Genomic DNA, 24,075 nt, shown 5'->3' on the forward strand with positions numbered 1-24,075 from the left:
AGCAAAGGAAATTATCAACAAAGTAAACAGACAACCTACAGAATAGGAGAAAATTTTTGCAAACAATGCATCTGACAAAGATTTAACATCCAGCATCTATAAGTAGCTTAAACAAATTTACAAGCAAAATCAAACAGCCCCATTAAAAAGTGCGCAAAGGACATGAACAATTTTGAAAGACATACATGTGTCTAAAAAACATATGAAAAAATGCTCAATATCACTAATCATTAGAGAAATGCAAATAAAAAACACAGTGAGATCCTATCTCAGATCAGTCAGAATAGCTATTATTAAAAAGTCAAAAAATAAATGCTGGCAAGCTTGCAGAGAAAAGGGAACACTTATACACTGCTGATAGGAGTGTAAATTAGTTCAACCATTATGAAAAGAAGTGTGGCAATTCCTCAAAGAACTAAAAACACAATTACCATTTAGGATTCTATTACTGGGTAGGTACCCAAAGGAATATAAATCATTTTACCATAAAGACACATGCACGTGTGTGTTCATTGCAGCACTATTCACAATAGCAAAGACTGGGAATCAATCTAAATGCCCTCAATGGTAGACTGGATAAAGACAATGTGGTACATATAGACAATGGAATACTTTGCAGCCAATAAAGAGGACAGGATCATGTCCTTTGCAGGAACATGGATGGAGCTGGAAGCCATTATTCTTGGCAAACTAACACAGGAACAGCAAATCAAATACCATATTCTCTCACTTATAAATAGAGCTAAATAGTGAGAACAAATGAACAGAAATAGAGGAACAACAGATACTGGGGTCTACTTGAGGGTGGAGGGAGGGAAGAGGGAGAGGATCAGAAAATATAACTATCAGGTACTATGCTTAGTGCTTCGGTGATAATCTGTACACTGAACCCTTGTGACATGAGTTTAAACTGTATAACACATCTGCACATGTACCCTTGAACCTAAAAGATAAAAAAAAAAGAAAAAAAGAAATATGTGTTGGACCACAATTTCAGATATGCAATGAATAACATATAAATTTATATTTATAAATATAAATAAACTTAGGCATAATTTTGAGAATTCTGCTCTTCCAGTTTGGTAAAAAACTTAACCTCGGTTATTCTTGGGTTTCCCTCTTCTGTTTCAAGATGGGATAGATTTCAAGAGTTTTATGCATGGCCAAAGCTAGGGTATCTGGCTGAGTCATTTGTCTACCCTGATTCCTCTTCTGGGGTATTCACTCACTCTGTTCACATAGTTTCTACAGGTCTGAACTCCCGGCTACTTCCAGAATTATTTTAAAACATGGGAAATATTTATGAGGGGTCCTTATGGACCTATTTGTTCAGACACATGAGGCAGCCCTGATTCTCTGGAGTATTGCTGCCTCTGCTATGTGCTGTGGTGCTGTGGTACAGATATATATACAAGCGTGGCTCCCCAAATATGGGGGCCATAAACTTTTATCTATGCTCCTAGGTCCATGGGACTTTATGATAGTTTCCCTGGGCTGCTTCTCAAATGCACTCTAGTGCTTCCTTTATTTTCAGTGCACTTGGCATGACGTTTTGAAAGGGATTCATGTTTTGACCTAGTCAGGAAGCATTTATGACTTTTTCCCCTCAACCTTTCCTTTCCAATATCTTTTTGAACATACGAAGAACAGAAAAAATGGGATAAATGAACACAACTTAATATTTCATAAGCCCATTCTGCCAATTAAGTTTTGACCACAACAAAACTGGAATTAAGTTTTGACCACAACAGAGGCAGAGTACAATTCTGATCATGTCACTCTTCTGCTTACATACTATAATGGCTTCCTATTGCTCTTGGAATACAGATCATATGTCTTAATAAAGCACATGGAGATCCTGTCTGCCTCTCCAACCTCTTCATGCACCACAGTCCCTTCTCATTCTCTCTACTAGGACTAAACCTGTGTTTCACTGTCAAAAGGACAGTTTTTTTTTTTTTTTTTTGTACAGTGCCTCTTCACCTGGTTAACTCCCATTCATGCTGCAAAGTTGCAGCATTAGTGGAATTTTTTTCAGGGAACGCTTACATATTGCCACTTATTATAGATACTCATGGCACTATGTATCTTTTCTTTGTAGCACTTGTCCATGATGGTTACCTTGTCTCATAAGAAGAGAAATGCAAAGGATAACTACAATTTAATGGCATTTTCACTTGTCAAATTAACAAAACTCCAAATGTTTTGACAATAAATTTTTTGAAATAAACAGGCACTCTTATGTACTGCTGGTGGGATTATAAAACTAGTACAACCTGTGTGGAGGATAAGTTGGCAATAACTTGTTTTTAATACCTTTTGTCCCAGGCAGTCTACTTCTGGAAATTGATCCTATAGATTTATTTTCATAGTATAAAATGATATATTTTATGTCTTTATTCATTACAGCATTTTTTTGGTAATAGAAAACTACTGAAAAAAATTAAATGTTCCTCGATAGGAGGCTGCTCAAATACATTGTGGTATACCCATTCAGCAGAATACCCTGTAGCTATAACAACAACAACAAAAATGTGAGAAGCTTCCTAAATAATGAGATAGGAAGATTTTTCTATTTTTATTAAGTAAAAAAAAAAAACAACATACAGAAAAATGCATATGGTGTGCTACCTTTTGTATAAAAAGGGGAAAAGTAAAAAAGTAAACAAGTAAAAATCATATGTATGTCCACACAAACATATGTATCCAGTTTGCCTGTATAAGCATAAGGAAACTCTGAAAAGATACACAAGAAACTAATAAAAAGAATTATCTATATTTTGGGGAAGAAAGAAAACTGAGAGGATATGGAACAAAATAAGATGTAAGAATGCAAAGTAATGAAAATATTTAATTATGTTCCCTTCTACTGATTATATTATACATGATTATGAATGAGGCAAAGTTTTAAAATTAACTATCAAAACATAAAATTCATGAAAACAAAAGTTATTTTCTTTCATTTACTTTTACATGGATAAAGAATATAATGGAGGTTGCTTAAGAAAAGTTAGGTGGCTAATTATTACTTTAACAACTGCCTGCTTTCGCGATACTTTTTGAAATAGATTCTCTCTATTGGTTTAATACATTCTATCCCCAAATCAACTATCCAAGTATTAGGCACTGTTTCCTTTTGAAGGATTACCAGTGTTAGCCTTTACTCCAAAGCACATTTTAAAAAGCCAATATTTAGGAACAGATGCAATAATCTTTTGTTTTAAAAATTTAAAACTCATGAGATGTAGGTATTTCCAATTTAAAATGAAGTTAATTATTATTATTATTATTTATTGAGATGAAGTCTGTTGCCCAGGCTGGAGTGCAGCGGTGTGATCTCAGCTCACTGCAACCTCTGCCTCCCAGACTGAAGTGATTCTCCCACCTCAGCCCCCAGAGGAGCTGGGATTACAGGCGTGCAACTAATTTTTGTATTTTTAGTAGAGATGGGGTTTTGCAATGTTGGTCAGGCTGGTCTCAAACTCCTGACCTCAAGTGATCCTCCTGCCTTGGCCTCCCAAAATGCTGGGATTACAGGCATGAGACACCGTGCTGGGCCAGTTAATTCTTTCAAGTCAGCAATGGTGTGTTAAAAAAGAAAATTCAATCTACAAATAACAAAAGAAAGACAATGGTTCAAAGTATTTCTGTGCTTAGTCTATCACTATAGGTCTATTAAAACAAGAGCAACAAATGGTTGCCAATGTATAACTTAAAATATCCAGAGGGTTACCCCATCTATAGTTACCCAAAGTTATTCTTAGTTCCTGGAGAATTCCTTTAGAAGCATAAGCACAATAAGGACACAGTGAAATCTAAGTTTGGTTCTCCATTATAGCTGTGGTCCTAATGAATTGTGGGCCCATCCTGAATTAATAATTCTCCAATAAGAAAAATGATAATCAAAGAATTTAAACCACTGATATAGTTCCCTTGTTGAGATTAATCTGTTCATTAATATTACTGGGATCATATTTCCAAATTACAGAGTGTAACAGCATCTAATGCACTTTAAGTGCATAGATCACAATTTTATCCTTTTGTTTCCCATTTTACAGTCAATCCTATATAGCAGATATTTAGGAGGAACTAAGCACTCTTTGCTAACAAACTATCCATTTCTTTTAAGTATTTAGCATTTAGTTAGCAAATGTTGACTTCTAACTTACTGATTTCTTGGTTTAAAATCCATGGGATCAGTATGGAACAAATGGATTTAGTAGCTCTTGAGTATCTTTACACTGTAAACTTACTAATGATGACTTTTATTTCTTTAGAAGCAATATCTAAGTCCCAGGAATTCTGAGCCTGCTCATTATTGCTACCTCCGAAACTAGTGGAGTGTGATTCAGAACACAGTAACATTATATTTTCTTTCCTCCTTCTCTTCCTCCTTTTAGAGAATACATGATGGGATGTTTTCAGCTTTCTAGCTTTCAACAGATGCAATTATTAAAGAGTCTGTCCTCCTCTGCTTTAATAAATGTGGAACATTCGACATTTGGCATATAAAGAGTAACTGGGTACATCTGAACTATTCTGTGCTTTTGATTCTGTTCCCTAAAGGGAGAGATACAAAGAGAAATCACATAAACTATAATCCAGTTGAGTAGATTTAATTTCCTTTTCCTATTTGGTCTACATGCACCACCTGGTGGTAAAGTAGTGCATTTCAAGTAGAGAAGAATGTGTGTGTGTGTGTGTGTTTTGAGGTGTATATAACATGAAAAAGATAATTTTAATATATTTCTTAACACTGATTTAGATAGACAACATAATTATTCTACACCAAGAATCTAATACAACACTTCAGCACTACTTCATGTATACCAGAACAGGAACTAAAGGAGAGAACTCATGCTGGAAAGGAAAATAGCTTACTCTTATTTACCTTAGCAATACATCTTATAATTCCATCTCTAAATTAACATTTATTATTACAATATTCTTACTGAGGCAAAATTCAAACACTGATAATCAATGCAAAACAATTTCTTCCTTTTTAATTTTTAAGAATAACAGCTTTTAAAAGTAGGTGCCCTGTTCCTTATATTAATAGTGAAGATAAGTCATAGATCATGGAATTGTAAAGCACCAGAGAGTCATTAGACCAATACACCAATTTTACAAATGTAGCAGCTGAGACTCTGGAACAGCAGGTAACTTGCCCAAAGTCATATCGGTTATTAGTGGTCCAACTCAAATAAGAATCTAGATCTTCTCACTTTCAGCCTAGGAATACAATACATAAAAATTGTACTTATATTCATATTCAATTAATTGTCTCTGTATGATGTGATAATACTCAACTTATCTACACAGTGCTTTAAGGCACTCATATGTTAGTTAACACATTGTTCTAACATTCTGAGCACAAAGAAGTAATTGAAGAAATGCATGTATCATAAAGCTATGGAAAAGATTTTCTAAGTCTTAAAAAACCCTATATATATGTTCAAATGAATAATTTTCCAAGTATAATACAACTTCTATATTGCAAAGAAGATTTAAAAAATTCCCTTTCCCCTTCTAACTGCTTCAGAACCAGAGATCTGTTTCTACAAAGTAGGTACCCACTTGTAGATTTAAGCATAAAACATGTTCATAGCTCCCTCTCATGACCATTGAATACTATACAAGCCTCCTTTTATTCTCGCTGTTGTATTCAACTAACAGCTCACTGGCTAAGTTTTAATTGCTTCCAATGAGGTCAGCAAAGGTATTTATCGAAAAGCCCTGAATAAAAGGCTCACACACACACACACACAAGCACACACGCGCTCACACACAGAGAGAAAATCCTCCTGCCCGTTGATTTATGGAAACAATTATGATTCTGCTGGAGAATTTTTCAGCTGAGAAATAGTTTGTAGCTACAGTAGAAAGGCTCAAGTTGCACAAGGCAGACAACAGACATGGAATTCTTATACATCCAGCTGTTATCAACAAAACAAGTAAGTGACTGTTATTTTGTCTTTAAAAACAATGCTGAATGTTTTCTAAAAGTTTATCTTTCTCTGATTTTAGTACTGAGCAGGAAAGTAAAGTTACAAGATTTTTGAGTCATGTAACTATCTATAGTAATTATGCTGTAGAACATAAAGATAAGGTTGAAGTTCTCCAGAGCAATCCTGACATTTAACTTAAAAAACCTGGGCAGTTCAGGAGAAAATAATTGATTAACCACAAATGTAAAAGCATATAATAAAGAAGCCTAGGGAGAAAGCACTCATACTTTGTTAGTGGCAATTGTAAAAACTTAATTTAAATCAATAGTTCTGAGTGCAGTATGGTTCTCACAAAACAGCAATTGGAATGAATGGTACAGTCATATTCTGTTTTGTCTCTACTCAGGCATAAATTTTATAAATCTACACATAAAGTGGTAAAGATTTTGACATCCTCTATGAAGGCTATTTTAAATGTATCTTCAGAGAATAACCTATACTGTATATTATACTACTACTTACCCATCAAAATTTATACATACAATTTTTATCTTCCTCTCTCTTCCCCTCCCTATTCTTAATCTCTCATTGCAAACAGAAGTCAAATAGCAAACAGCGTCACAGCAACTGAACTTACTACGAACTGTTTTTATGAGGATTTATCAACAGAGTTATTTAAAGAGGAATCCTGTGTTGTTATCAGGAACTAAAAGGATTAGGCTAACAATTTGGAAAGAGCAACTACTCTTTCTTAAATCAATCTACACTTCACAGATAGGAAGAGGTCAATGACCTAGGAGTAACAATCAACTCAAGATTCAATTTTCATTATGTTATTCATGAACACCCGGAGCACTACACTATAATGCACAAATGGATACTGACATGGATCCTGCCAACTTTGCTCTACAGATCATGCTTTCACATTATCTGTCTAGTGGGTACTATATCTTTAGCTTGCAATGACATGACTCCAGAGCAAATGGCTACAAATGTGAACTGTTCCAGCCCTGAGCGACACACAAGAAGTTATGATTACATGGAAGGAGGGGATATAAGAGTGAGAAGACTCTTCTGTCGAACACAGTGGTATCTGAGGATTGATAAAAGAGGCAAAGTAAAAGGGACCCAAGAGATGAAGAATAATTACAGTAAGTAATTTTATTTTAAGTACTGCTTATGAACCTTAGCAATCTGTTAATGGATCAATTTTCAGGTGATGGGTTTTCTCAGCTTCCTTTTGCTTCTTGGGAAAAAAATTAAATAAAATGTCACCTAATTTCTCTAAATTGAACTATGTTGAACTATGCCCCTAAAAATATCTCTTGGAACAGGACAAATCTACTTATATTATAGTTGGACCTGATAATCCAAGCCCATTTGAAAATACATACTCCTTGTCCTGAAAATGCTCAGAAGTTAAGCAAAATGTAAATAATATTATTCACACCAAAATGTGACTTAATATTGTCTAGCAAAACTCATTAAGATATCTAATTTAGAATTTCATAAATTATCACTAAAAGCTACTTATCACTAGTTTAAAGAGTAGGGAATTTATTTTTATTAATTTGATTTTCTTTGAAACAATATTTTCATGATGTAAATTAAAATATTTAATCTGTGCTAAGATATGCATTCCTTTGCATAATACATCTATTCCTTTGTATAATGATAAAATAGAAGGGAATCTGTGGTATCCTTATTCATTTGAGTCATAATGAGCTTGCATTAGGTTAATTATCAACTTATGCAGAAAAACAGATCTCTCCTAACATTTTCCTTAACTAAATCTTTTATGTCATAAAAGTTCTATGCTACCTTAAGAAAAACATAAATGTGAAGGAAAAAAAGTGAGCTGGAAGAGATGGTAATTCCATGTTTTTCAATTTACAGTCTTATATTTTTCCCAAGAATCAGTTATTCTTCTTATGTTAAAATATCAGGGTTGTGTTTTGCATTAAATGGTTATGATTAATAACAAACTTCAATAGTATTAAATGTAACGGAATAAGATACACACCTCAACATATACATTAAGGATTTAAAATATTTAGTAAAAATAAATTTTGTTTACATTACTAGCACTCAGGCAACATTGTTATTAATATATAATTTCATATTAATTATGTTAAAGTCATTTGAAAAAGAATACATGGGGAGACTGGTGTAAACATGTGCAAATCACAGAGCCAGGCTTGCAGCAATTACTCAAACTTTTGTTGCCTGTTTACTGAATGACTTTTAGGGTTCTGAACTAATCAACCAATAAATGGGAATTTCAGAGAATTATGTTTCCAAGACCTTCTTTTTAACCATAATTGATACAGAATGTTAAGGCCATTTTAATGACTGGACAGTTATGGTTTTATTATTATTATTTATTATTACCGAGATTAACAAAGGTATCACGTTAGTCCTAGAAGACCATTCTGATTATACTGAAGTTTATCTAAGGAAATGACTACTTGGAGAAAATTTTTTTGATATCTACTTCTATATGAGCAACAGAATTTGCCTTATAATTAATTAATGTAAAAGTTACTCAGATTTATCATGGATGATAAAACCTGGTGGAGAGGACAGAGCCCAGGTGAAAATTATGACACGTGGGTCAACTCCCTGTCTGTGAATGATGTGGGGACAGTTTCTTAGTTTTTCTGACCCTCGATTTTTCATCTATAAAATGTGGGATAGGTACAGATGATTTCCAAGATACTTTCCAGTTCTTATAGTCTATTCTATTTTAAACCACAGAGTATATTTCATAAATATAAAGAAACCTACATACCCATTGCATAATTATCTCACACAATGAATGAGATGGAAGTGATAGGATGAGCTGTTAAAACTAATTTCATATTATAGTAATAAGGTTACCAAACCTTAACTGTGGAATTCTATATGCTGACTACTCCTTTTGAATCCTTTTACCAAGTAATGAAAAAGTAAAAAAGTTGATGTAAAATCCAGTGAAAGTGAATAGTATGCATAATACTATTAGGATCAACAGTATCTTTAATTGGAATACATTCACATATGTAAATTTTATTTTGTTGTGTTAAAATTTCTTGAAACGATGAAACTCAGGTAGTACACATACATAAAATGCTAAAATTATTTTATAGTTTGAAACACAATTTAGTGCTAACTTTGAGTAAGCCTAAAGCCAATTTTGTAAACCGTCTCCTCTAACACCAATTCTATAATACAAAAGAAAAAAAAGGCAGTCACCCTATATTGTTATAAATTAGAATGTCACAATACCAGTGTACTAAAAAGACAAGATAAACATCATGTAAATAATTTTTACTTCTATAAACTTTTTAATAGGCTGTATATACAGTATATACCATTAATTATCCTGGAAAAGAAAACTTTCATCAGAATCCTTTAAGTAAACCCTAAAACTGTTGTCAGGTTATGTGGCTATCTTATTGGAGAAGGCGTCAGTAAGATTTCTCCAAAGTTAAAAAGAGGATAAAGCCTCCCCTTTCTTTTTCTATAGGAAGTCCTTAGGTACAGAAGGAAATGCTACAATGAAGAATATATGGAAAGTAACATGTTAGAAGAAAATTCTGATAGCCATTTCCTATTATTTGAAGGGTAGCCTTACTATAATAATTTTAAGAGTGAAGTCCATACATAAATGTGCTAATTGACACATGTGAAGTTGAAGCTGCTATATTAGGAAATAAAGGTTAAAAAAAAATGCTCGAGAATTTGTTTAAGATAACAAGAATGGAAATTTGAAATTATGACATTTGAAGATTGTTTACATTCCTCAATCATTAATTGAATGAATGAACAAATAAATGAAAGAATGTATCCTTCCTATTTTCATTAAAATGAGAGTAAAAGGTAATTGGATTGCCTACTAGAATGAAATGCAGCAGGATTCAGAAAGTGGTAAAGATCAGAATCCAACTCAGAATTTCATTTTCAATGTTTTGATGCCTTAAATTTTTTCAACAGGTTGTCAATCACCTTTCTTTGGAGGTCCTTTAAGTTGGTATAGATTTTAGTGTCTTGGAAGATAAAGTTTTACATGAAAAGTAATATGCCAGCTATGCAAAATATAATTGTTCTTTTGGTTACCATCAGAAAGTTCCCAATCTTTTCTCATGACATTTTTTTGAACGAAAGAGAACTGACCTGAGAATGTCAATAGGCTTCAGAGGACTACTCACCTCACCAGCAGAAGCACAGCTTCCACACAGGAATGTGTTTTTTAAGATACTAGTAAATATGAATTGGAGCTAGCAGGAGAAGTAAAATATCTAGATGTATAATTCTGCTTCCAGAATGTTTTGGGCTGGGGTAGATGGATGGAGGGCACGGAGAAAGGAAAGGGAGTAGTGGGCAAGTGGATGTGACTGCTCATGTCTCATAGCTTTAGGGAATTTTAAAAAATTACTTAAGTATCCTGGATTGTGAGGTTGTCACTTACTTTAGTCTTACCTTAATTACTGTGTTGTTTTGTGAAATACTTTAAGTTTAGATTTGAATGAATATATTACAGAAAGAGTGCACCAAGGAACCCAATGGAAATAAGACTTACATTAGTAGACATACAAATAAGAACTATGAAGATGGGGGAATTCATGAGAATCCAAGAGATACTGGACCACATTTCTGACTCTTGAGGGGATAGAAGCTGTTACGAGAGAACTGGTCATAAGGATTGCGTTCTACTGTTACCCAGGAGGCAGAAAGTCTCTCCCCTTTACTTGTCTCTCTGGTGCTTTCACATTTAACCTAATAGTAGGTTTCCAGGTGATGAAACTGGTACCTAACCTTAACTAATAATAAGAGTACTAAAAGCATAAAATGTCCCTCCAAAGTACACATTCAAAATGAAGTAAATGTTCATTTTCTCTGCAGAAGAAGAGCACTGAGAACATCATTAAAGGGCGAAATGAATGGTCAATACTTCCACTTTTGTTGTCAGAGCTCTCCCCGTGGGGACAAGATCAGAGGGTGAATTTAGATAACTGCTGCACTAGGCAGTCCAACAGCAGACAGAGGCTATCATTCTGCACCTGACAGAAATAACACTGCTGTTTAAGCTGAGTATTGAGGTGCCGAGTGAGAGACAGCAGCAGTGCACTGGGCACTCAGTGACCGCCTTGAGAGACAGATGTGGAAGACAGAATCCAATCCCTCAGGATAATTTTCTTGCTTTTGGTATCTAATTACTAAAAAGTTGTGCTCTTCCCAATAATAGGCAATATCATCTTCTCCTTTTAAGAAGTCATAAATTGCCTCACTTGTTTATAATGAAGCATTGTTAGTTCCATAGCAAGAAAAGGGTTAGCCATTCTGAAAACTGGCCAGTGATTTGGCAATATTCTCTTTTGGACTGTTAGACTGTGATGGGATATGGCCTAACAATTGGCAAAAGGCAAATAAACACAGCGTTGCTGAATTTGACTTTGGCTACAAAACCTTCAGCGACTCATTGGTCAACAATTCTTTGGATAGGCTCCTACTTAACAATAATGTCTGTTAGAAGCTAGCAAATACACATATTGCCTCTGAATATGGAGATGGTAAATTTGCTCATATTTGAAACAGTTCTTAGCAAGTTATCTAACAGAACAATAATTCACATTATCAGAATCAAAAATAGCAATGTAAGGACAATCCCTCCCTTTAAAAAAATAGATAATAAGTAACATATCTATGCAGTCGAATCAAAATCCTAGCAATTATGGACAAGGTAGAATCTTGTAGAACTGGTGACCTGTATTCCCTTAAGTAACTTGTTAGGGCTTTAAATGATGCAGAATGGATAAATTGCTGGGGAGCAGATTTGGAAATATTAGCTATTCTTTGATTAGTTTTTAATTTTATAATCTTTTCTTTTTGGCTATCACATATGCCTGGCACTTACGAAGTGCTAATAAGTTCATTCATTGCCACGAGTGCATCTCTTATCATCTCTTGTCTCTTTTGTAAATCCTCATCTAGACTGACCCTTATGACTCAGCTGTACAATAACTCTTTAGCCTATAGTTTTAGAGCATTCAGAGGCCCAAGTGAATCACAGAGAATGGAAGAAGTCAGCTCTTAGATATATTGAAAGGGTTGCCTTTTCTAGATTTTTCTATTTCTCAACCTTGTTTAAATATTACAATCAGCTGGGGAACTTTAAAAAAATACTGATGCCAGATTCCACCCACAAAAAAGTTGTCATTAAATTGATCTGAGGTACAGTCTGGGCATTAGGAATTTTAAAAGCTCCCCAGATAATTCTGACATGCTGCCAAGGATGAGAACCACTGGGCTAAGGGGATCACATTAGATTGCTGGGGAATTAAGTCAGAATCTCACAAAGGCGGGAAGGACCACGCATTAGTATTTGTTAAAGTTCTCCAATGATTCTAAAGTGCAGCTAAGGTTGCACACCACTGCTTATGGAGACCAAGAATTCTAATTCAGCCTGGACCACCTCAGGTGTCTTGGGAATGTTTCAGACCCTGTAGAGCAATTCAAAGTTAACTTGAACCCTAGATGATTTTGAAATAGGCATGATTAGGCATAAATCTCTGAATCATGCACCGAGAGGGTTCTTCGGGGTTCATTTGACCTCTCTGACAAATCTTAGTGGCTCCAGCATTTGGTGAACTGGCCTGGAAATGCACGTGATGACAGCTCTGTAGCTACTATGTTAAGAAGACTGCTTTGGTGAATGAGTTAGCTGCAGGGAAGAATAGTTCTGTGCCATAGTCTCACAATGACAGGCAGGTCTGACACTTTAAAGTGGTGTTGCAGCAGGGTACTTGGAGTACAGACCTCAATGTCTGCTTATTCTGCACTTAAATGAGCCGCCTTATGACTATGAACTCAGATGCCCCCAGATTAGGATCTCACGAACATGGCCACACCACCAAGTTCAAAGGCAGAGATTTAAGGAGACAACCTCCAGCCTAGGAAACCCAGGGGGAGGGAACCACAATTCTAGAGGGTTGGCTTAGTCTGCTTTGTGTTGATATAAGAGAATACTGCAGACTGGATAATTTATAAAGAAAAGAAACTTATTCTTCACAGTTCTGGAGGCTTGGAAGTCCAATGTCAAGGTAATGGCATCTGGCAAGGGCCTGCTTGCTGTGTCATTCCATGGTGGAAGGTAGAAGGGCAAGAACGTATGAGAGTAAGAGAGTATGAGACAGACAGGGCTGAAATAATTTTTTGTAACAACCCACTCTCTTGATAACCCATTTCTGAGAAAATGACATTAATCTATTCAGGAGGTTGAAGCCTTCATGGCCTAATCACCTCTTAATGGTCCCATCTCTTAATACCATCACAATGGCAATTAAATTTCAACATGAGTTTTCGAGGGGACATTCAAACCATAGCAAGGGTCTATCCAGATCAGAGAAAGGACAAAAAGCTAGAGGATTGTTCTCTTTTTAAGATTGGAATGATGCACAACATTAAGGCAAAGCTTTTTTTTGTTTGTTTTCTAAAGATAATAGCTTTCTTCCTTTGTATCAGACAATTTTTGGTAGCACAATAACTTTTCTAACATCACTATTTGAATACAATACTTTTCCATTTTTAAATTTTATATATATCACACAATAAAATTATGTATATTTAAGTAATATGGAGAAAAATGATTCTTGTTCAATGAAATAGACTTCAATGTAAACTCCTTTACTAAACAATATCTAACATTTTTACCCCTCAAATAGGTTGTAAATGAAAATCCTCTGCCTTTCAAATGATTTGGAAAACTATGTTAAAGAGTTACTGAATGTTTAACTGCTTTTGGACCAAGTTTTATGTCTACATTTGAGATTATATCTGGACATATCTTTAGTAGAGAAGTTGTGTCAAATTCACTTAACAAAAATGTCATTAAAGTTCCTCAACTATGTGTATGAATGGGTGTGTGTAGTAATACACACAGACAAAGTGATTAAGATGGGGAGTGACAGAGGAGAATTATTCAGTATCCTTGCCCAGGTAAAACCTTGTCTTTAGGCAGGCAACATCATTCTCAGATGAAAAAAATTTGGTATATACTGGGGATAATTGGCTCTAGAGATTCTCCAGTTGCTTAGTTAACTTCCCTCCAGAAGAAAGTAATCTCTTCTACTGGAGTGGTCATGAGTACTTGATAGAGTCATTAGCTAGTGTCCATCTAAAAATAAAGAGGAAGAAAACATCTTTGTGAACAGGAGGAAAAAGAGTAAAAGAGAAAAGGAAAAAGAATTTATATAAAAATTTATGGATTTTAAATCTTCTGTAAACTTAAAATGAAGCAAAGTTTCTCATAAAATATAGCTCCACTAACTTTCTTGATGCACTTAAAGAATGAGGACAATAGAATGACAAGAGAGTAGAGGGAAAAAACAAAACCGCTAAAATGCTGGGGGTTGGATTTAACTAGAAATAGAAATAATAATTTCAGATAATAATACAGAGGGGTTGAAATGATAATAGATTATTATAGGTATAACTCAAATAGGTTTGAATCTCTTAGTTGATTTTGTGCCAAAAACTGTAATAATCTTTGCTTATTAATTATTCAGAATTATTCTGAAACTGAATTTATTTTTAAGATTAATGTCATATAAGAGAAATAAGACATGTTTCAACATCCTCAAATATCATATTTGTTATATTCTAATATTTCCCATTTTATCTGGCTATTTGAATTTTAGATGTAACTGTAAGTAATGCTAAGAAAATGGTTTGAGACTAAATTTAGAATGAACTCAGCTTGCAGAATTTTCTTAAGGTAATATTTCCAAACTGTGTTTCGTTATAACACTAGTGCCCCCTGACATATTAAGGCTGGTTGCCTCAGCACGGCTTCTCTAACTAACCCACTGGGAAATAGTAGGTTAAATAAAATTGAACAATTTTTTTTTCAGCCGAATTTCTCCAAGTCTATACTATACTAATGTGAATTTTAAAAACTCTAGTAAAAGAGTATACATGATTTCTTAAACTTATTTGACAACATAACACTCCTCCTCTCCTTCACCTCCATTCTCAGTCCCTGGTTTGAGTAGGATATTTAAATTTTATTAAATTTCAACTTGAGAGCTATTGTCTAAGGATCTATCTTCAGCGTTGTCGAGAACTAAATGAAGTCGCCACTAAATTGTTTGAACCAAATAAAAAAAAAAACTATACAATTGACCTGAACCAACATTTTAATAATGACCAACTAAGCACATATGCCAAAGTCAGAAGATTACATATGATTTCAGACTATTAGAGTAGTATTTTGTGCATGAATACCGGACAGAAATCCAGGGATTTGCAGTGGGATTTAAGCCTCATTTAACATTCTTTCTGAGTTCTGAGCAGATTTATAGGACCACCCTCCTGTAACAAGAAATCATGCCCAACAGCTATTATTTGGGCCACCAATAAACTGACTAAAAACATTTGCTATGCCATAACCTTAAAATGCTTTATGATCCTAATATGATTGGAAAATTCTTACTGTATGTACCTAAAACAATAAACTTTTACTTTTCAAAAAAGTAGTTGGAGCAAAAGTTGTTGCTATTTCAATTATTTCAATAAAGAAATAAGTTTCAGTTACTGGCTAAAAATTATTTAGAAATTTAACATAATCTGATGAAAGCACTACAAATTTAATGAATTAATCTCCATATTCTCTGAAGAAATCAATTATTTGAGATTTTAAATACAGAGCCAGTAATGGTCTTATTCTCTTCCTATGCTCTAATTGCTTTTCTACCTGTGCATAGCACATCTGCCTTGTCTTACAGTTCTTTCTGTTTGCATTTGGCACTGTCACTAGAATGTCAGTTCTGGGAAAATAAGTACCATGTCTTACTTTTTATTTTTTTTAATCTCCCAGTGGTAGAAGCAGCAGCACTTAGCCCAATGTAAGAGGTGCAAGGGTGAAAAAGGGGAGAAAGATTGGTGATCACGCAATATATTTATCCTTTAATTTATTACATATTTAAAATTAGTTGTAAATAAGAAATAGATTACTAAATTATCACAAAAATTTAATGTGGGCAAGAATTAAAAGCCTTGCTGAAATAAAAGAGAAATACACCTCACTTCCCTCTCATTCTCTATCATTAAAAAAAAATTGGCCTCCAGGACCAATTTGATTTGATGTCTTTCTAGGTGATTTCAAGGAACTAGTGGAAAATTTGGTTTATTGTAGAGTCCAACTATATAAGCAGACACAGTTATCACTGGTGACACTGGAAGGTTGATTGGCAGGGCATAGTGAAGACCAATTCTAGAGGAGCTGTGGCCTCCATGACACCCATTCTTGTTCCCACCTGAATGCCAGCTAATCCATGCATACCAAAAACTATAAATAGAAAAAAAATAGTAATTCATAGTTGACACTGGTTTAAGGAATATCTGCATTAGAGACAAAAAGAGACAAAGCCTTTAATAATTAAATGAGCTATACTAGAAAACAAGCAGTGGACTGATAATTTTGGGGAAGGGGTCTGCCTACTAATATGGATCCTGGAGTTGGTGATCTGCACTGAAGGGAGGAGAGGGCATATGTATAGGAAGAGAGAACTGGGAAGAAGTCGAGAAAGTTGGTGAATCCACTCTCAATTTGTTTTAGTGCCAGTAGCCTGATCTTCAGGAGTCTTTTGGTATCTTACGGGGTCTCTAACTGTAGTTCTGACCAGAGACCTAGTTTGTCTGGTTCATATCGAGGCAGCTCTCATAGGAAGGTCACTTGTAGGTGCTACATAGTTTCCTCCTTTGTTTGCATGAATAATGAAGATATGAAAAATTTTAAAGGCTAGTGACTTTTTTATTTTTTAAAATTAATTCAACCAAGTTATTTGTACCTCCTTTTGCTAGACTAAGAATACAATAGTAAACAAATATACAGTCCATGCTTTTACAGAATTCACAGTTGGGAGTCAAGGGAGAACTCCAAGTCAAAGTGGATAAGTTTAGAGCACATCGTGGGCTGTCTAACCCAACACAAGGAGCAGGGCCTGGAAATCTTTTCGGAGAGGAAATGGCCTGAAGGATGAATAGGACAAAAGATAGAGGACAGATGTATTATCCTCAGAGGAGATGCTTTTTGGAGACGTTTGGTAGTAACAGCACTGCAAGACTGGGAAATGAAAAGTGATTTAGCATCTTTCCAAGTATCAATGTTAAACTCACCAAAATAAAACTTCTTTTTTTTTATTAAAAATATAGGAACATTTACTATTTATTAATTTGCATGCTTTGAATGATTGCTCTGTTTATTAAAAACATAACTACCAGCAACTTAAATTCTCTGAAAACATAGACTGTGAATTTGTTGACTGTGTATACTCAATCTGGCAAGGGAAAATATCAAAGATTATTTGTTGAATTAATAAAAAAAAAGGTAACCAATTTCTCAACGTTCCTTTAAAGGGAAATTTTGAAGGCATAATTCAATTAGAATAATATTTTTTTTTCCTGAATAACTGCATATTTTTCACTTTCTAATGCCTTTTTAATCTTTGATCACAAGTGTAACTTGCCTATGTCAGTTGTTGACAAATAATCACTGTAAAATTGAAGTTATTTTTATGGAGTTTTTTTCCCTAACAGTTTCTAAAATGTGAGAAAAATAATAATTTTGAGTCATATGTTTGGCGCATAAGGACAAAATTATGAAGGTTATCTACCACATTCTTTAAGACATACTTTTACTACCATGAGCACTGGATCACCTGTTTCAACTACGTAATCAAGACACTGATTAGTCAAGCAGCTGTGCATAGTTTTATGCCCTCTAATTCATGAAGTATGCTACTTTCATAAAACTACTGATAAGTCTTTGTTTTTGAAAAATTAGGCTCACCTCCTTTCTTGTATAAATAATGTGTTATAAAATAATGTTGGATGTTTAACAGGCACACAGAAGTGCTTTCAGCTTTGAAAAGATTCTGGCCAAATTTGGTCTTCAAATTTTCTCTTAACTAGCTGGAAGATGGCCAGATATTGAATAATAATAGATACCCCAAAGAAGATGAGCATAAATCTATATCATAGTTGCTAAGTTGTAATTTAAAATTTATGATGTTTTGAAGTACTATTTAGTACTTTATTAGGTATTCAAATTAGTATTACCACTAAAATTACTGCACTGTATAGAAGTAAATTTGTTACTGTTGCCATAAATCTTTTAATTTAGTCTATGCAAAATATTACAATGTACAACTGGGAACATTTTTATTGAGTGAATAAATATAAGTATATAATTAGAATAATGTTAATTATTTAAAAATACATATGTCAACATTGAAATTGGTACAGAGTACTTTATTCCATTCTGATTAATTCTCAAAATATCTCCATACCATAAGATTGTAATTACACTGTTACTTCATTTCACGGAAGAAAAAAAGACCCTCAGGAAATTGGCCAGCTTGATAAGTTTGCTGGTATGTAAGTTCTAACTGTTTTGAAATTACACATGGGCCTGTTTTACTTCCTATTTAGATGTTGTTCTTTTTAATGAAGGAAGACAGGTGTTCAGAATTAGCCAGCGTTTCAAATGATCCTATCGAAAACCTTTGCATGCAATGTTGATTGTTTTCTGAAAATATTTGAGTAGTCAGTTAACTTACAAAGATTAGATATTGCACAGTAGGTCTGATGATTCTACTGTGTGATTAACATCATTGTATATTAGGGAGCAAGAAGTTCATATACAGAATCCTGCTTTAAACCTTCCAGCTTTCTTATAATCAACACAAGCTGGTTACTGAGAGACTTTGAAGAGGAAAAATGAGACATTTTTAAGTAACATTTTTTTCCCTCAATGAAAACATGGGCCATTAATATTAAGATAACAAAAATGACTACTACAACAAAAATTAAATGTGTGAGTGGTTTCTATGTGCCTGGCACCGTGTTGAATACTTTATATACATTATTAAATTTAATATTCACAGGGCTATTTATTTATTTATTAATTTTTGAGACGGAGTCTCGCTCTGTCGCCCAGGCTGGGGTGCAGTGGCGCGATCTCGGCTCACTGCAAGCTCCGCCTTCCAGGTTCACGCCATTCTCCTGCCTCAGCCTCCCGAGTAGCTGGGACTACAGGCGCACGCTGCCACACCGGGCTAAGTTTTTGTATTTTTAGTAGAAACGGGGTTTCACCGTGTTGGCCAGGATGGTCTCGATCTCCTGACCTCGTGATCCGCCCGTCTCGGCCTCCCAAAGTGCTGGGATTACAGGCGTGAGCCACTGCGCCCGGCCTCCAGGGCTCTTATTAGGTGGCCAGACTTATGTTCATTTGCAGATGGGGGAACTTTGGCTCACAGAGTTAAGTAACTTGCTCTAGGTTACATAGCTAGTAACTGTCAAAGTTGGGATGTGAATCCAAGTAGGTTTAACTCCAAAGCATAGTTTTAGTATCACCGTATGTATCACTATACTGTCACTGGTACTATTAAAACATCGCATATTAATTTGTATCAAGCATTGGCATAATTTGCATCTGAGGAAATATACACAACTGAAATTTTCTTCTCTGTAATATGACCTAATGAATATTTGGCATTATCTTAATCTTATTAAATAAAAACTTACTCCAACTTCCCTTGTACAAAACATACCCATCCGTCTTCCCCTGAGAAGGTGCAGTGACCTTCAGTTTATTTTGCTTACACATTGCTAAAGATCCTACAAAATTTAACTTGGTGTATTTTAAACACATTTCTGACATTTATTAAAACTATTTATACTTCTGTTCTTTAGTGTCTGGAAAATTATTATAGAATGCGTAATAATAATTATCCAGATGCTACATATATTATATATTAAATTGTATATATACAGTTTAATTTCAGATAACTTGGTCATATTTAGGAATGCCTAATTTCCTTCCCTAAAGCCACTAAATCCAAATACAAAGCAACACAAAAACAAATAAAAGAAACAGCAGTGAGTTTGTTTTAACAAGCATGTCTGAAGGATAGTGAAAAAGGAACAGTTTACTGGCAAATAGGTTCTTTCTTTTGTCCATGTCCTTAGTACATTTTCAATCCTTTTAGGACTGTGCTCCACAAAAATTAAGAGGCAAAAGAAAGGGAATAAGAATGATGAATTAATGCAAAGATAGGATATCTGGAATTCTATTTTAAGGATTTTTTGGGGGGTATGATTCTGGGTAAATCATATCTCTGTTTCTCAATATTTTTCTGAAAACTAGACATGTATTATTTGTGACTTGATTAACTTTAGATTCTTTCGGTGTCTTAAGAATATCTTAGAGGGTTTGTATTCTGAAAGTTGCAGTGGCTTTTTCCAGCAATTAGAATACTATTTATTGCAATATTTACTGAGCATATATAACATATTATGTACTGTGCATGCACAGATACACAGTGCAAGGACCCACTATTGAAAAAATTCAGCCTACGTGTGGATACCAACACCAAAGAGTCAATTTCAGTAGAATATAGTAAGTACTGTGATAAAGATGGGTTCAGGGAGTTAGAGGACTCTAGAGAAGGCCAGCTAACAGAACCTGGGAAAGAAAAGGCAAGACTCTCAAAAAAACATATTTTAACCACATCTCAAAGAGCCAGTGGGAGTGAATCAGGCTAGAGAAGAGGGTAGAAAATGGGGAAGGGAGTCAGAAGAAAGGGTATCCCTTTTTGGAAAATAGCACATGAAGAAAAAGCTGAGCTGTGTGTCAGTAGTTTGTATGGGAATTAGTGTTTCAGGAGTACAAAGTTCAAGATAGGAAGTAGGAAGAGATAGGACTGCAGGGAAGTCTCATATCTTGGAAAGTTGTTTTAGGGAATATGAACTTTACCCATAGGCTATAAGGAGCCATTGAAGAATAGTAGAAGCAGTAACTAATCAAAAACAGTCATTTACATTATTCACAAAAATGACCTGGATAGTTAATATCAATTAATAACTCAAGTATTACTTTGTTAAAAAATTTAACCTTTCTTACCAAATCCTTTTACCAGAACTACCCACAAAGTAATGAAATTAACTTATAAAAATGAATATCCATTCAGTCTTTGATATAGGGATTTACAAATGGACCAGATTGTTAATTGCAGAAGAGAAAAGGGAGAAAAGTAGGCTTGAAGAATTCACCAATGGTTTATCAGTCTTAGTTTATCACACCAATAGTGTTATTTTGTATAAATACTAATACACATTATATATAGCATAGGAGTAGATTGAGTTGACAAGAAAGTGAGAGGGAGCATGAGGACAAGGAAATAATACTGTATCATATATTATGGAACCTGGGTGTTAATCCTTTTTCTTCCAGTAATTAACTGAATGACCTTGGGCAAATATTTGACTATCCTGAGCCTCAGTTTTTGTTTTTGTTTTATAAATAAAAATTGAAGAGAGGTAGGTCAGATTTCTGGAATAGATTTCAGTTGTTAAATGTTACCAATAGTGCTAAGCAACTGAGACAGAAAGAGAGAGAGTGGGTGGTGAGGTGAGAGAAGGAGAGAAAGAAAAGAGAGAGAGAGAAAAAAGAGAGAGAGAGAAAGAGAGAGAGAAAATTAGTTATCTATTGTTGCATAACAAGTTACCTAAAATTTGTTAGCTTAAAACAGTATTTATTATCTTGCAGTTTCAGAGGGTCAGGAAATTGGGAGTAGCCTAGCTAGTGGGTTGGTCTCAGGGACTCTTATGAGGTTGCAATCAAACTGTCAGCTAGGGCTGAAGTCTTCTCAAGACTTGACTGGGGTAAAGGATCTATATAAAGCTGTTGTTGGCAGGTTGTTGGCAGGCCTCTGTTTCTATCAGGCTGTTGGCCAGAAACTTCCTCTTTGCTATGTGGGACTCTCCACAGGCTTCCTGAGTGTCCTTATAACATGGCAACTGGCCTCCTTCAGACTGAGCAATGCGAGGGGTAGGAGAGAGAGGGGGGAGGGAGAAAGAGAGATAGAAAGGGAGGCAAAGAGAGAGAGAATCTTTAAGATGGAAATTGCAGTGTGACATACCATCATTTCTGCCTTATTTTATTGGTCACACAGACCAACCCTAGTAATAGTAAAACGTTGAGGGAGGGAACTAGTGAATAGTGAATACTAAGTGTTAGGGATCATTGGGGTCAAACCAGGGACTAACTACCATGCATAGTTTTTGCATCTCAAGAACTTTCAGTCAAGTTGAAATATTAAATACACATAAAATTAAGTTAAATCAACAATAGAAGAGAAACAGAGCAATAAGTCTGTGGAATAAGCTTGTTTCTCAACAGGCCTGAAGAGTAGATAGCTTTCCTTATTGGAACTGCTAATTTGGGTTAGGGTCTCCTGAGGAAGCATGTGGCTCTCTTCTCTTACTGCAGACACAGGGAAGAAACCTTATACCATGTGTTAATACCCTACTTTGTAGCACTGAGAAAGAAACTGGATTATTTGCTTGCTTAAAATCACACTAATGGTTGTATGAAACAAAGACAACTCCATTCTGGAATTATAGGTCTGGAAGGAAGCCATGAGATCATAGAGTCCAGAGATTTTGACATGAAGATTGCCGACAGCCCTCAGGGAAACTGGAAAGGAAAAAAATACGCACAAATATTGGGGACAGGATTCAAACCGTTTATCACATTCTCAAAAGTATCTGTGTTTCCAATAAAAGTTTAAGAAGCACTGATCTAGTCTATCATGTTTATTTTATTTGATAAGGGAAATGAGTCACAAGAAGATAACTTTCCAAAATGACATCATGAATTAGTGGCAGTGGTGGTTTGGACTGGAATTGAAGTCTTCTAGTTTTTAGTTCAGCATACTTTTAGTTAAACCCACTGTGTAAGCAATATGCATTATTACTGTGGTTTGTAACACCAGTAGCTTAGCTGATTTCCTTCTGTTTATACACTCTTGCAATTTGGATCATTTCCCCTTTTGTTCCCCCACCAAATGTCAAAAAGTGGATATATTTCTTATAAGTGAAAGAGTCATCATAGAGGGGTAGAATATTGCTCCAAAGTATTTATAATGTGAAAACCCAATGTTTATATATAGGAAAAAGAGATCAGCAAATTGATTATAGTTGGCCATCTATAATATAAAACCAAATACTTAATTGAAACTGAAATTGAAACTACTTAATGTCCTACTATTTACATAAAATTATCTAAAATGGACATATTGTTGTACAGTCATATAGGTAAAATAAAATTAACCAAATTAATGCATTAATATTTAAAAAATAAATAGATGGGGGAATAAAAACTTCTTTTTATTGGGTATTAACTATTTGTCAGGCACAGTGCTTGGTGCTTTACATGATTTCTCTCATCTAATTCCATTTTATAAATGAGGAAAATGAGGCTCAGTTTGACAGTCAGAGAGTGGTTTGGTGCCAGTAAACAGGAGAACCAGGATCTGAACTCAGGGCTCTAAAAAAATGAAAAGCCGATGCTCTTTCCACCCATTGAGTTGTTTTGTTATATAAAATTCTGAAGTTGATTACTGAAGTATTATTAAACATTCTAATATTTTAACATTTTAAGTTTTCTATCAAGATGATACTGGTTATAAGTTGGTTTAGATTCAAAAAACTGTAACAAGAAAACTCAACTTGCCTACTTAACTGATATCAGATATTCCACAAATAGAGATTCATTCTTTTTGGCTTAATGTTTTATCTTTCAAAGTGTAAATTACCCCCAAAACATAATGTTTAAATACTTATGAATAGCTTACACCTTTAAAATGAATGAGTAAATAAGATAATTTCCTGAATGTGAGTTTTGATTGGGTAGAACACAGAGAACACGAAATCACCTTAAAAGGAGAAGAGAATACAGAAGTGGAAGAGACTGCAGAAGAAGGAGGTCAGAGGCCTCACCAATCAATACTGCCAATGTTGCCTAGGTGCCCATGACTTAGATTTTCAAATTAAACAGTCAATTCATACTTATTTAGCATCAATTTAAGTCTGCAGTGTTATAGGCTCATTAGGGGATACAACGATTAGGAAGCATAACATGTGTCTTGGATCCAGCCTCTAAGAATCCAATTTTAGAAATAAAACTAATATCAACACAAGATGAAGTAAAATAAAAATAAAATTAGAGAGACATTAAATGCTAAATCATATGGTATTGACCATAGTTCCAACAGGAGCTCCAGAGGATTGAAGTAGACCAGGA

General features: G+C 34.6%; 3 protein-coding genes across 4 annotated transcripts in view; 1 reads left to right on the forward strand and 2 right to left on the reverse strand.

The window, feature by feature from the left end:
• The window catches only part of COPS2 (COP9 signalosome subunit 2), a 495,307-nt gene that overhangs the window by 308,307 nt on the left and 162,925 nt on the right, over positions 1-24,075 (reverse strand). The gene's annotated exons all lie outside the window — the stretch shown is intronic.
• Positions 1-24,075, reverse strand: part of FAM227B (family with sequence similarity 227 member B) — a 283,220-nt gene that overhangs the window by 104,255 nt on the left and 154,890 nt on the right. The window lies entirely within an intron of this gene.
• The window catches only part of FGF7 (fibroblast growth factor 7), a 67,896-nt gene continuing 48,807 nt past the window's right edge, over positions 4,987-24,075 (forward strand). Inside the window, exons 1-2 of the mRNA XM_050797210.1 lie at positions 4,987-5,954; positions 6,547-7,099. Coding sequence (XP_050653167.1) covers positions 6,814-7,099 — 286 coding nt within the window. The 5' untranslated portion in view covers positions 4,987-5,954; positions 6,547-6,813. The remainder of the gene's footprint in view (positions 5,955-6,546; positions 7,100-24,075) is intronic.

This window comes from Macaca thibetana, chromosome 7 (genome assembly GCF_024542745.1).
Source record: "Macaca thibetana thibetana isolate TM-01 chromosome 7, ASM2454274v1, whole genome shotgun sequence".
Classification (NCBI taxonomy): domain Eukaryota; kingdom Metazoa; phylum Chordata; class Mammalia; order Primates; family Cercopithecidae; genus Macaca; species Macaca thibetana.